This window comes from Rhincodon typus, chromosome 9 (genome assembly GCF_021869965.1).
Source record: "Rhincodon typus isolate 14 chromosome 9, sRhiTyp1.1, whole genome shotgun sequence".
Taxonomy (NCBI): Eukaryota; Metazoa; Chordata; class Chondrichthyes; order Orectolobiformes; family Rhincodontidae; genus Rhincodon; species Rhincodon typus.
This window is the reverse complement of record NC_063340.1, coordinates 15,419,486-15,434,448: the sequence shown is the minus strand read 5'-3', so window position 1 is coordinate 15,434,448 and position 14,963 is coordinate 15,419,486. Positions and strand designations below refer to the sequence as shown.

Sequence of the window (14,963 nt, the reverse complement as noted above, 5' to 3'; positions counted from 1 at the left end):
TAACATCTCTGCATCCTCCTCACAGCTCACCCTTTCACCTTGCTTTGTGTTATCTGCAGATTTTGAGGTATTACATTCAGTTCTCTCATCGAAATCATTAATATATGTTATGAATGGCTGGGGTTCCAGCCTCACTAGTTGCTGCCTTCCATTAAAAAAAAGACCTATTTATTCCTATTCTTTGTTTCCTAACTGCTAATTTTCTATTTGTCTCAATAACTACCCCTAATCCCATGCGCTTTAATTTTCCAAATGAATCTCTTCAGTGGGACTTTGTCAAAAGCCTTCTGAAAGTCCCAATAAACCACATCCACTTGCTCCTCCTGATCAACTCTACTGGTTCCATCCTCAAAGAATTCCAGTGGATTCGTCAAGCATGATTTCCCTTTTGTAAATTCATGTTGACTGTGTCTGATTCTATCTCTGTTTTCTAAGTGCTTGGCAATAAAATCCTTGATAATGGACTCTAGCATCTTCTCCATGACCAAAGTTAGACTCGCCGCTCTATAATACCCTGTTTTCTCTCTCTGCTTCCCTTTTTAAATTGTGTCTTACATTAGCTACCCTCTCATCTGTAGGATATGTTCCACAGTCCAAAGAATCATGGAAGATGACCATCCACTATTTCTAGGGCCACTTCCTTAACTATTCCAGTATATAAATTATCAGGCCTTTGGGATTTAAAGCTTTGAATCCCATCAATTTCTCCAACACCATTTCTCTACTAAATTAGATTTCATTTGCTCCCTCTAACTAAACCCCGTGTTCCCCATCATTTCTGTTATGTTTTTCATGTTCTCCTTTGTGAATACAGAAGCAAAGTGTGAATTTAGCTCGTCAGCCATTTCTTAGGTACCCGTTATAAATTCCCCCGTTTCTGACTGTAAGGGCCCCACATTAATTTTCACCAATATTTTTCTCTTTACACACGTATAGAAACTTTTGCAGTCAGTTCTTATGCTCCCTACAAGCTTACTGTCATACTCTATTTTCGCGTTCTTAATCAATCCCGTGGGTCTTCCTTTGCTGACTTATAAACTGTTCCCAATCCTCATGTCCATTGTTTTTTCTTGCCAATTTGTATGCCTCTTTGTTGTATCTAATACTGCCTTTAACTTCCCTTATAAACCATGGTTTGGCCACTGCTTTCTTGGCACTCTTGCTCCAGACAGGAAAATAATTTTTTCTGGTTCACTCATTCGCTGTTTGAATGTTTGCCGTTGCCAATCCACTGTCGTTCCTTTCAGTAACACTTCCCAATCCGTCATAGCCAACTCATGCCTCATACTATCATGGATTCCCTTATTAAGATTCAGGATCTCAGTCTCAGAATCAACTACCTCGCTATCCATCTTGATGAAGAACTCCATCATATTATGATCGCTCATCCCCAAGGGATCTCTCACAACTACCTTACCAATTATTCCTTTCTCAGTCTAAGATGGCCTGTTCTCTCATTGCTTTCTCAATGTATTGGAGCAGAAAACCATCCCATTTACATTCTAGGAAATCCTCCTCGATGGTATTGGGACTAATTAGATTTGCCCAATCTATATGCAGATTAAAGTCACCCATAATTACAGAGGTTCCTTTATTGCATACATCTCTGATTCACTGTTTAACACCATTCCCAACATCACCGCTATGGTTTGGTGGTCTACATACCACCCCCACTAATATTTTTTGCCACTTGGGTCTTTCTCAATATCTTTCCTCAATATTGTGTTTACATCCCCTTTCACCAGTAATGCAACTCCATCGCCTTTTCCATTTTAAAAACCGAAATAACTGCGGGTGCTGTAAATCAGGAACAAAAACAGAAGTCACTGGAAATGTTCAGCAGGTCTGGCAGCATCTGTGGAGGAAAAAATCAGAGTTAACGTTTCGGGTCTGGTGACCCTTCCTCAGATTTTCTTCTTCCCCACAGATGCTGCCAGACCTGCTGAGCTTTTCCTGCCTTTTCCTTTTTGTCTGGCTTTCTGAAAATCAGAGTTCCCCTGAATGTTCAGTTCTCACCCTGGTCACCCTGCAGCCATGTCTCCATTATCCCAACAATATCATACTATTACTTGATTAATTCATCTACTTTACTTCGAATGCTCTGTGCATCGAGTACCAAGCCTTAAGGGTTGCCTTTTTAACATTCCTTGTCCCATTCCCATTATTTTTTACTCTGACCTTGTTTGATTCTGGTGTTTGATTCCTCTGCCTATTGCTTCTGTTTTTCCTCTTTCTGTCATGTGGGTTCCTGTCTTGATTACTCTTCTCTGATGCCTCGCGGAGGTTCCCGTCCCCCTCCAATTAAGTTCAAAACTAGGGACATCTTGTTGCAATTACATAGGGTCTTGATGAGAACACACAGGGAGTATTGCTTGCAGTTTTGGTCTCCCTACCTAAGGAAGGATATATTTTCCATACAGGGAGTGCAGCAGAGGTTCATTAGGCTGATACTGGGGATGGTGGGATTGTCACCAAGAGAAGAGATTGGTTTGATTGATCCTGTATTCACAAGAATTTTGAATAATGTGAGGGGATACGATTGAGATGCATAAAATTCTAACAAGGCTGGACATACTAGATGAAGGGAGATAATAAGATGTGGAGCTGGATGAACACAGCAGGCCAGGCAGCATCAGAGGAGCAGGAAAGTTGACGTTTTGGGTCTGGACCCTTCTTCAGAAATGTCCGCCATGGGTGAGGAGTCTAGAGCCAGGGGTCAAAGTCTCAGCATACGGAGTAGACCATATAGGACTGAGATGAGAAGAAATCTCTTCGCTTTGAGGCTGACCAGAGATTTGCTTGAGATTTTCAAAACCTTGAGCGGGCTGGACAGAGTAGAAAGGGAGAAAATGTTTCCGCTCGAGAAAGAAAAAAATGAACAAGACAGTATAGATTGAAAGTGATGTGAAAGTGAAGCAAGGGTGATATGGGAGAAAAATATTTTCATACCGTGAGTAGTTAGGGTATGAAATACACTGTTTGGAAATGTGGTGCAGGCAGGTTCAATTGAGATATTCAAGCGGGGATTGGATCATTTATTTTTCTTGGCTGGGAATGGTGTGCAAGGACATGGGGAAAAAGGCAGGAGATTGTCACTAGGTAATAGGCACAATGGGCCGAATAGTCTCCTTCTGTGCTGTAACAATTCTGTGTTGAGATAGATACATGTTTTGATTTTAAAAGTTTCAAGTGGTATGGGGAGAAAATGAGAATATAGTATTAAGTTAGAGGATCAACCATGATTAAATTGAATGGTGGATCAGGCTGAAAGGGCCGAATGGCCTCCTTGTTTCTATGTTTCATGTTGATGAAACTCCATAACTTTCATAACCCCACCCTGGGCCACCCTGGAGTATTGTGTTACGCCTGCAGTTGGAGTCCTAAACAGATTAATAGCCAATGTTATACTTTTCATTATCAACGAATGAAATCTGCTGGAAAAGGGAATTTAAAGTAAGTTTTATTTTGGGAGAATTAGAGAACAGGGTCACCTTGTCCAGACTGTAATAATCCAGAAATAAAACAGAAACTGCTGGAGATATTTAGCAAGTCCAGCAATATCCAAGGAGAGAGAAAAAGAGATACCAGTCTGAGTTGATGACCCTTCATCAGAACTCCGGTCTTTAATACAGCCACAATGAACATGGACCACCTAGTCAGGCTATTAAAACGTCAGTCGCAACAAAAATTCCAATAATCACAAGGACTCCTAGCTGAGACTATAATGATGCAGGTCATCTAATCCAGAATACAAAGGCCTTGGTCGTTCTAACACTGACTACAAAATCCAGGGTAACTGAGCCCACACTGTAGTAACCTCAATCTCAGGACAAGTTACTGTAACCAGGCCATTTAACTCAAACTACAACAATTAGGATCCCTACAACAGATGCAAATCATCTGGGCCATCTAACCCTGACAAAAATAATTTGCGTCTCTTCACCACAACAGCATTCAAATCATTTAATCCAAATGGCAAAATGTGAATCTCTTATGCAAGGCAGGAATAGTTTATAATAGACAAACCCAATTGACCACACCCTGTGTAAACTCCATCCCCTACTCCCAAACCCCCCGTCTACAATACTCTGGGTAAACCAGCCCAAACAACAATACCCTGGATAAACTAGTCTCCACTCTACAATACCCTGTGTAAGTTAGCCCAGTCTACATTACCCCTGTAAACTAGCACAGACTACAATAGCCTGGGGTAAACCAACGCAGACTACATTACCCTGGGTAAACTAACCCAGGCTATAATACTCTGGGTAAATTTGCCCACTCTATAGTACCCCGGGTACACTTTGACAATACCCTGGGTAAACTAGACCATAGTACAATACCCTGGGTAAACTAGACCATAGCACAATACTCTGCGTAAACTAGACCATAGTACAATACCCTGGGTAAACTAGACCATAGCACAATACCCTGGGTAAACTAGACCATAGCACAATACCCTGGGTGAACTAGTCCACTCTACATAAACCTGAATAAGTTAGTTCACTCTACAATACCCTGGGTAAAGAAGCCCAGTTCACAATACCCTGGGTAAACAAGCCCAGTTCACAATACCCTGGGTAAACCAGCCCAGACTACAATACCGTGAAAAATTTGCCAACTCAACAATACCCCAGATAATTTAGCCCAGTTTACAAAACCCTGGGTTATCCAGCCCAGTTTACAATACTCTAGGTAAATTAGCCAAGCCTACAATACCCCAGGTTAACTAGTCTAATTTATAACATCCTTAGTTAACTAGCCCAGACTACAATACCCCAAGTAACCTAACTCCAGTTTGCAATTCATTCTTATATACCTGTGTTGTTTGATGCTTGATCCTGAACTGTTCACTTTGCGTGCCTTATTCACTGGAGGTTCACCATTGACTCCCCGCCCTAGGGACAGGCTGAGGAGACCAGCCCAAGTCTATAGTACCTAGAGAAGGAACTGAACCTGTACTACTGTTCTGCACCACAGGCTAGCCAACTGAGCTGAAGGTGGTGAGGTAGCACTATTAATAAGAGATGAAATGAGGACAGTTCTGAGAGACAATCTAGGCTCAGAGATGCTGATTCCATTTGCATGGAGGCAAAGGAAAGATGACACTGATTGGAGTTACACAGAGACCCCCAAAGAGTAACCACACTGTAAGAAAGGGTATAAATCAACAAATATCAGAGTATATGAAAAGAAAAGCAATAATAATGGGCAACTTTAATCTTCATATTGATTGGGTCATTCATGTTGGAAAGGGTAGCTACTACAACAAATTCATTAAGTGCATTAGGGATAGTTTCCTCTAGCAATATGTCATGGAGTCAACCAGAGACGCAGCTATCCTGGATCTGGTCATGGGTAGTGAATAATCATGGGCAGGTATAATGAATGACTTCAGAGTAAAAGATCCCCTAGGAAGTATTGATCACAATATCGTAGAACTGAATATTCAGTTTGAGTGTGAGAAACTTGGGTTGGAAACAACTGTGTTTAACTGAAATAAAGAGGATTACGATGAAAAAAGGATAGAGATTGCTAGAGTGGACTGGCCAATAGATTTGTAGGAAAGACAGAAAGCAAGCAATAGCAGACATTTAAGAAGGTAATTCATGAATCTCAGCAAAAATAGGGAAGAAAGAGCCTAAGAGAGCAATATATCAACCTAGCTAACCAAGGAAGTGTAGGATAGCATAAAGTTGAAAGAAAAAGTGTATAATGAAGCAAAAGTCAGTGATAAGACCTGAAGATTTTTTTAATTCATTCATTGGATAAGGGCATCACTGGCTAGGCAGCATTTATTACCCATCCCTAATTGCCCAGAAGGCAGTTAAGGGTCAACCACATTGCTGTGGGTCTGGAGTTACGTGTAGGCCAGACCAGGTAAGGATGGCAGTTTCCTTTCCTAAAGGACATTAGTGAACCAGATGGGTTTTTCCAACAATTGACAATGGATTCACAATCATCATTAGACTCTTAATTCCAAATATTTATTGAATTATTCTGAGCATATAAATTCAGAATCCAGTGAAGCAGGACTAAAAAGATAATAAAGAGAGAGAAACTAAATTGAGGACAAACTATCAAGGAATATAAAAACTGACAATAAGAGCTTCCTTAAATTTATAAAAAAGGAAGAGAGAGGTCAAGGTGATCATAGGCCCCTTAGGAAATTAATCTGGGAAGGCAGTTATGGGGAACAAGAAAATGGTGGAGGAGCTAAACAGATATTTTACATCAAATTTTATAGTGGACAGCATTTCAAACATTCCATTAATAATAAGGAATATGGGGAGGAATTAAGTACCAATACCATTACCAGAGAAGTAGCACTAGACAAACTAATGAGGCCAAAGGTGAATAAGCCCATTGACCGTGATGACTTGCATCCGAGGATCCTAAAAGCAGTAACTACAGAGATAGTGGATGCATTGATGGTAATTATCCAAAAATCCTTGAACTCTGGAGAAGTACCAAAGGATTGGAAAACTGCCAATGTGATACATCTATTCAAAAAGGGAGGGAGGCAAAAAGTGAGTAGCTACAGGCTAACATCTATTGTTGGAAACTTTTGGAATCAATTATGAAGGAAATAACAACAGCACATTTAGAGAATCATAATTTAGTCAAGAAAGTCAGCATGGCTTCATGAAAGGGAAGTAGGGTCTGACTAATTTATTCAAGTTTTTTAAGGAAGCCTTAACCAGACTGGATACAGGGGAATGGGTGGATATGTTGCATTTGGACTTCCAGAAGGCATTTGATAAGTTCTCTCAGAGAAGATTAAGTCATAAGATATGAGCCAATGGTGTTGGAGGTAGTGTATTGGTGCAGATAGAGAATTCGATAATGGCCAGGAAACAGTGAGTGGGGAGAAGGGGTTTTTTACAGGTTGGTGACCCATGACCAGTGGCATTCTATAGGGATCAGTGTTGGGACCGTTACTTTTACAGTTTAATGACTTGGAGGAAGGAAGCGAATGTACTGTAGCCAAATTTTCAGATAACACAAAAATAGATGGAAAGGCAGGTTGTGAGAGGGATACAAACAGTTGATATAGGTTAAGTAAGTGGGTAGTATCAGCAAATGAAGTGGAATGTGGAAAAATGTGAAGTTGTTCATTTTGGAAAGGAGGCCAAAAGAAGAGAGTATTACTCAAATGGGGGATATCTACAGAAAGCCGTAACACAAGGGGACTCAGGGGAATTTATGCACAAAACGCAGAAAGCTAGCACACAGGTGCAGCAGGTAATCAGAAATGGTAATGGAATGTTGGCCTGTATTTCAAGGGGGTTGGAGTATTAGAGTAGGGAAGTCTTATTGTAGCTGTACAAGGTGTTGGTGAGACCACATATGGAGTACAGTGAGAAGTACTGGTTGCTTTATTTAGGAAAGATATCTTTTCATTGAGGCTTCCTCGAAAGGTTTATCAGGATAGTCCCTGGTATGGAGGGGTTGTTTTATGAACAAAGGCAGTACCTGCATACTAATTGTCATATGAAGAGCAGTTGAGGGGCTGTACTCAGTATAGTTTAGAAGGATGAGGGGTGATCTCATTGAAACTTACAGATTACTGAGAGGTCTGGATAAAGTGGACGTGGTGAAGATGTTCCCACTAGTAGGAGAGACTAGGGTCCAAGGTCACAGCCTCAGAGTGAAGGGACAACCCTTTAGGACTGAGATGAGGAGGTAATTTCTTCAGCCAGAGGGTGGTGAATCTATAGAACTTTTTGCAACAGAAGGCCTAGTCATTCAGAGTCTTTAAGACAGAGATAGATAGGTTCTTGATAAGTAAATATGTCAAGAGTTATGGGGAGAAGGCAGGAGAATGGGGTTAAGAAACATCAGCCAAGATCAAATGGTGGATCAGATTTGATGGGCTGAATGGTCTAATCCTCCCAGGATACTGAAAGAGACAACGGAGGAGGTTGCTGGGACCTTGACAGAGATCTTTGTTTCATTTTCAGCCACAGGTGAGGTCCCAGAAGTCTGGAGAATGGCCAATGTTGTTCCTTTGTTTAAGGTGAGCAACAGGGATAATCCAGGAAATTATAGGCCAGTGAGCCTTAAATTAGTGATAGGGAAATTATCGGAGAAGATTCCTAGGACGTCTGTGACCAGTGGTGTTCTGTAAGGATCATTGCCGGGATCTCCATTGTTTGTAATTCCTATAAATGATTTGGATGAAAAAGTAGATAGTCTGATTAGTAAGTTTGCAGACAACATGAAAATTGGCAGAGTTACAGATAGTGAGAAAGGTTGTCAAAGGATACAGCAGGATATAGAACAGTTAGAAGGTTGGACAGAGAAATGGCAGATGGTGTTTAATCCAGACAAGTCGGAGGTGATACATTTTGGGAGGTCAAATGCAAGAGGAAAGTGTGCAGTAATGGAAAGACCTTTAAGAGCATTGATACAGAGGGATCTTGGGGTCGAAGTCCATAGCTCCCTGAAAGTGGCAACACGAGTGGATAAGGTGGTAAAGAAGACATACGGCATGCTTGCCTTCATTGGTCAGGGCAGTGAGTATAAAAATTGGTGAGTCATGTTGCGGCTGTATAAGACTTCAGTTAGGCCACATTTGGAGTAGGCCACATGTGCAGTTCAGGTTGCCACACTATAGGAAGTATGTGGCTGCTTTGGAGACATTGCAAAAGAGGTTTCCCAGGATATTGCCAGGATATTGGATTGGAATGTATTAGCTGTAAGCAGAAGTTGGACAAACTTGGATTGTTTTTACTGGAGCACCAGAGGTTGAGGGCCACCTGATAGAAATATATAAAATTATGGGAGGCACGGATAGGGTGGATCGTCGGAGTCTTTTTCCCAGTCAAGGCAATGTCAAACACTAGGGGGCGTAGGTTTAATGTGAGAAGGGAAATGTTTATAGGAGATGAGCAAGGACAGTTCTTTTATAGAGTAGTAGATGCCCAGAATGCGCTTCCAGGGGAGGTGCTAGAAGTAGAGACGGTAGCAACGTTTAAGAGGCATTTGAACAGGCCGGTAATAGAGGGATACGGACCACGTGCACGAGATGGGATTAGTTTAGAATAGCATCGTGGTCAGCTCAGATAAGGTGGGCTGAAGGGCCTGTTCCTGTACTGTTCTATGATCTTCTATATCTTATGCTGTTATGGCCTGTGTTCCTTCTGTGAGTGCACCCATGTTTCACCCTTTTTAAAACATATCCCTCTTTTCAATTCTTACAACCAAATTAAATAACCCCACACTTGCCCACTTCTAGATATGTTTCTATCTCTATTCAGAGATATTGCTATACACTCCTGAAGAAGGTAGGACCTGACCCTGGGTCTTCTGATTCAGAGGCAGGGACACTATCACTGTACTGTATGAGCTCTTAAAATTAGAGTCCATTCCTGTATGACTCTTAAATTATACTCTACCCCTACCTTATTGCCCACTTTTATATACCTTTGCAGCCTTTATGTGTAATTATCAGAGCTGGCATTCCCACCTATCATTGGCAAACATACATATATTACCCTCTGTCTCTTTGTCTAAGTCATGAATACAGTTTGAAAATTGCTGAGATCCCAGTGCCAATCCTTGCAGCACTCTACCAGCTACAAGCTGCCAATTTGGAAATGGTTATCCCATTCATTACTTCCTGTTTAACCAATTCTTTATCTCTGCTAATTCTTTTTTTCTGAGGGATCAGTTTGAGATTTTCTTGCAAAGGGGAGATGCTATTTTTGATTTCCAAAGGCTACATTTTAGTTTTCTGGGAACTCCTTGAAGTTTGAGAAGATCTAAGGATTTAAGTCAGAAACCAAACTGTGCACAAAACAGGAATTTGTAAACTTGCTCTATTCCGTTGAAGAGTATTAGAAGTATGACAGCCTGTATGCTGGGACCAGAGGCCAAGAATCCCACAACCAATTAAACAGTTCTCCCTCATTAGCACACCCTATCATCCCCTTGTGACTGATGTTAAAGCAGAGCTGAGGCTTGATAAATCAGGATTGACTGGGTTCTCAACATTTTACACACATTAAAAGTATTTCAAAAAACACACAACAGCCACCAATATAAAAGCTGGTACATAAACAGTTCTATAGCAGAAACATTTAAAGAAAAATGTAAGGGTGAAAAAAAAATCCCCCACAACATTTTCTGCCCCACGCAAGATCTCCCGACTTTTAATTTGACATCTTTCCACATGACTCTGTCTAGCGCCCCAGTTATTCTGATTGTTCACAATGAATGGAAGGAAATTTGGTCACTTCCTCATTGATCATAGAATCATAGAATCTCTACAGTGTGGAAGCAGGCCATTTGGCCCATCGGTGGACACTGACCCTCTGAAGATTATCCCAAACACACCCACACACCCTATCCCTGTGACCCTTCATTTCCCCTGGCTAACCCACCTAGCCTGCACATCCCTGGACACTATGGGGCAATTTCCTATGGCCAATCGACCCTGACCTGCACATCTTTGGACGGTGGGAGGAAACCAGAGCACCCAGAGAAAACCCACGATAGCTGTGACCCTTAGGATATGTCACTTTTGCTTTGATCCTTTTGTGTTCATGAACTAGCTCATTCTACACACGTTAAGCGGAGCATGAATGCTTCCCACATGCAATCGATACAAAATAGCTGTCAGTCAGTTTCCAGCTCCTCAACCAAATTAAATTCAGGAGTAGTGGCCTTAAAATTGCATTTGTTCATTTCAGGGAGATGATGTAATGTCACTGAACTAATGATCCTGCAGTCCAGTGATTAAGTTCAAGGGTAATTAGAAATGGGTGACAAACACTGGAATTGCCGGTGGTGCCCATAACCCATGAGAGATTAACAATAACCTACAGACGCTGCAGCACGTTGGTCAGGTTCCTGTACAACAGATTACACCTCCTATGTCCAAAAGAAAGGCTACAAACTGCTGGCCTGCCTGAAACAGCTGTCCACTCCCCATAACCCTGATATCTTCATTCTTCCAACCTCCAGAGACATGCTCCCAGAAAAGTTGAGTGGCAGCATGGCACCTATTCGGAAGGTGGAGGGCATCAAGTTAAATAAGCTTCATACTGGCAACTGTATACAACTTCAGTTAGACCACAGCTGGAGTAGGGTGGCATGGTGGCTCAGTGGTTAGCACTGCTGCCTCACAGCACCAGAGACCCGGGTTCGATTCCATCCTTGGGTGGGACATTTACAGTTTGCACATTCCCCCCAGTGTCTGCATGGGTTTCCTCCCACAGTCCAAAGATGTGCAGGTTAGGGTGGATTGACCGTGCTAAATTGCCTGTAGTGTTCAGGGATGTGTAGATTAGGTGGGTTATAGGGGGATGGGTCTGGGCAGGATGCTCAGAGGGTCGGTGTGGACTTACTGGGCCGAAGGGCCTGTTTTGGGGATTTGATGATGATTGATGATGATGAGTTCTGGCCACCACACTATAGGAAGGATGTGATTGCACTGGAGAGGGAGCAGAGGAGACTTACCAGGGTGGCGCCTGGAGTGGAGGGACCAAGCTTTGGGGAAAGATTGGTAAGGGTGGCATTATTTCCCTTACAGCAGCGAAGGCTGAGAGGAGAACTTGATAGGAGTTTATAAGATGAGGAGGGGCATAGTTAGGGGGAATTGGAAAGCCTTTGTTTCCATTTGTAATGGTTTCAATAACCAGGGGCCATATCTTTCAGGTAATGAGAATTTCTTTCCCCCAGAGGGTGGTGGGAGACTGGAACTCCCCACCAAGAAAGGGTGGCTGTGTCAGAAACTCCTGCAGCAGTATATAAAGCATTACTGTAGCCTCCAGGGCACGGGCCAGGAGCTAGAAAATAGTGACTGCTGTCACCAAAAGTGTAGTCAGCTCCTCTGTGCTGTAATATCTGAGTTGAGAATAGGTACGGTGATGGAACCACTCTCCCCCTACCTGTCCTTTCTTTCCCAGCAGTTAAGATCAGCCCTGAGCAAGTCTTGTAGCATTGACTCTTTCGTGCTGTTTCCTTCACTGCCTTACTTCAACACTCCCCTGGCTGTGTCCACTCTCTGTAGACCTAAGCTCATCCAAACACTCTGATGCCTGCAGCTTAACTCACACCAAATCCGGGTCAGCTACCTCCCTTGTACACATTGACCTGTATTAGTTCCACCTCTAATTAAAATTCACGAGTTCAAATCCCTCCGTGTTCTTGACAGTCTCCATGTTTGTCGTTTCTGCCAATAATACAACCCTTTGTGATCTCTACAGTCCTCCAGTTCTGTCCTCTTGGATATCCCTGATTTGAATCACTTTGCCATTGAACGCTGAGGTCCTTAGAGTTTTGCATTTTCTCTATAACCGATCCCCTTGGCACTCATTCTATAAGACATTCCTCAAAACCCATCTCTTGGCTGGAATTTTCGTCACCTGTCTTAGGATATCCTTCTGGGGCTCATACCACGCCTGTGAAGTGGACTAGGAGGGATGTAATACCATGTCAAAGGCACTATATGAATGCATGAAGCTTATTGTTGTCCATGCTACTTGTCAGTCCTGAAGGAGCATTGCAACTCCTGTGTCCTTAGGCAATTGTGCCATGCGTTACCTAACTGGTGTGTTTGTTTCCCCCTCAGGAGTGTTCCCATTCCTCTCCAGCACCATGGAAGCCCTGAACGACAGTGAGCAGATTCAGATCATCTTGGACAAAATCACTGATGCCTTGGTTCACTTTATCACCAGGGCTGGCCTCTCACTGCAGCAGCAGTCCCGGAGACTAGCTCAGCTTCTGCTACTGCTCTCCCACATCCGACACATGAGGTGAGCACAGCCCCTTCTCCATTCCCACAACTGTAATTATGAAGGAACTAGGTCAATCAGCCAGTTGGAGTGCCGTCAGCGCTTTTGGAGCTCAGCCAAGCATTCACAATGAGCCCAATTGGGAACGAGATCTAGCTATCTGCTCAGCCTACTCCTGACCCCTGTTAATATAGCTACATTCCCCTTTTTAAACATGTGGAATATTCAGAACTTTAAAAATGAATGAACTACCAGATATTGGATCAAGATCATTCCAGAGTTGGCCATGTTTTAAAACCGCAATATTGTTGACATTCAAGCCAAGAACATAGGAACAGGCATAGTCTATTCATCATATCATAGCTTATTCTTATATCCAGAAATGTTCTTACACACAACCAAACATTTTTATTTCCATCACAAAATTATCCCAGTATCTTAATTCATCTACTAACCACCACCAATAAATCATCCATGTTTCCAACTGAACAATGTACAAGCAAAGCCTATTAAGGGCAATGTAAAGGTGAGGGAGAGGTAGGGAGAGGAGGCTAAATCAAAAAGGAGTTTGAAGAGAAGATCAAGGCATCGAGAGTATTGGTGGACACTCTCCCTCTCCAAGGACACCCGGGCACAAATATGGCCATGAAAGAGGGACAGATGGTCAGCATCTAAGACCCCCAAAGCCCCCTGCAGCCCATTGCCTGAATATGGTAATAGCCAACCTGGCCAGGCCCAGGAGCAGACCCATGAGGAGGTCCTCCAATCTGCCCACAGCTCTCCGCACTGGATGCCCAAAGATCAGGAGCATGGGACTTAGGTGCAACCCAACGCACAACAGATATTTCAAATAACGAAAAAGACGGAAGCAAAGAGATATTAGTGAACCAGATGGGTTTTTACAATGATTGTGAGTGTTTATATGGCCATCATTAGACACTTAAATCTAGATTGTTTTGTTTATGAATTCCAATTCCACCATCTACTGCGGTGGGGCTTGAACTCAGGCCCCTGGGAAAATACCTGCTATTTCCTGGCTTATTAATTAAGTGATAATACCACTAGGGCCATCACTTTCCCCCAGATCCTAGCTGTTGTGCATCTTAGCTAATAACCTACAATCTATCATTGTAACAGCTTTGCCTAATTAGACGAGAATTGATAGAATTTTTTTTATTTGACGTATTTTTCTAACCAATCCATTCAGAGATGTTATTGCATGCCTTTGAAACAGGTAGGATTTGAATCTGGGCCTCCTGGTCTGGGGTAGGGACACTACCACTATACCACAAGAGGATTCCACTGGAGTTGACAGATTGTTAAATTTGCAGTTGAGCTCACTTAAGCATGTTTTTGGAGGAGAGACTTCCTGATTCTCACTATCTCACTACTCCCGAAAAGCCTAGCTATAATTTTGAGGTTATGTCCCATTGTTCTACACAATCAATATCTTTGATCATCTGAAACACCTCAAGGAGATCAACCACTGATCTTTTATACTCACAACAAGTTTTGACCATTGAGGACTTCATTCGACCTATGAATGATTATTGAATGCAAAACAAAAACCAAATTAAACAGAAAAAGTTGGAAACATTCATCAGGAACAGTAACAGAGTTAGCATTTTAGATCGCTGTCGGAACTAGAAGATGGTAGAGGTCAAAAGTTTTTTAGCAAATAATGCACAGGGGTTATGGGAGGAAAAGAAATGACCAAGGGGATGGTATACCAATCAGCATCCTCTTCTCACATATAAATTGTGTTCTTTTTGAAACTTGGTATTCTTGCAATTCTGTCCTGATGAATGCATAACGAAAAGATTTGACAACATGCCCCTTTTGTTCAACAGTACTGGAGAGGATGATGCAAGTTGGGATGGCGGGCAAAGGTAATTACAATGACAGAAAGATGACAATTTGAGGCAAAAGAGAGTTGCTAACGAGGTGCACAAGGCAACAATAGATGGCTCTTGAGCTGATATAAATGTCTATAGTACAATAGCGAGTGGTGGGGGGAGCCCAGAAACTTGGAAAATCCGGCAGAGTGAGGAAGACTACCATGACTGGGCCAAAGGCAAAGAAAGGTGGATTGATCTGAAGGGGTTCAGACCATCTCACCATCTGAGTCCCAATGAGGGATCCTCCCAGCCCCAAGTATCACGGATGTGGGACTTTAGAGTCATACAACACAGACAATCCTTTGGTGATTGAGTCTGCACT

The 14,963-nt window shown here is 42.4% G+C and overlaps 1 protein-coding gene across 2 annotated transcripts in view; it reads left to right on the top strand.

Annotated features, from left to right (window-relative positions):
- esr1 (estrogen receptor 1) overlaps window positions 1–14,963 on the top strand; it is a 252,890-nt gene that overhangs the window by 226,967 nt on the left and 10,960 nt on the right. For both annotated transcript variants that reach the window (XM_048600892.1, XM_048600891.1), the window contains one exon: window positions 12,581–12,764. In XM_048600892.1, the coding sequence (XP_048456849.1) occupies window positions 12,581–12,764 (184 nt within the window). The remainder of the gene's footprint in view (window positions 1–12,580; window positions 12,765–14,963) is intronic.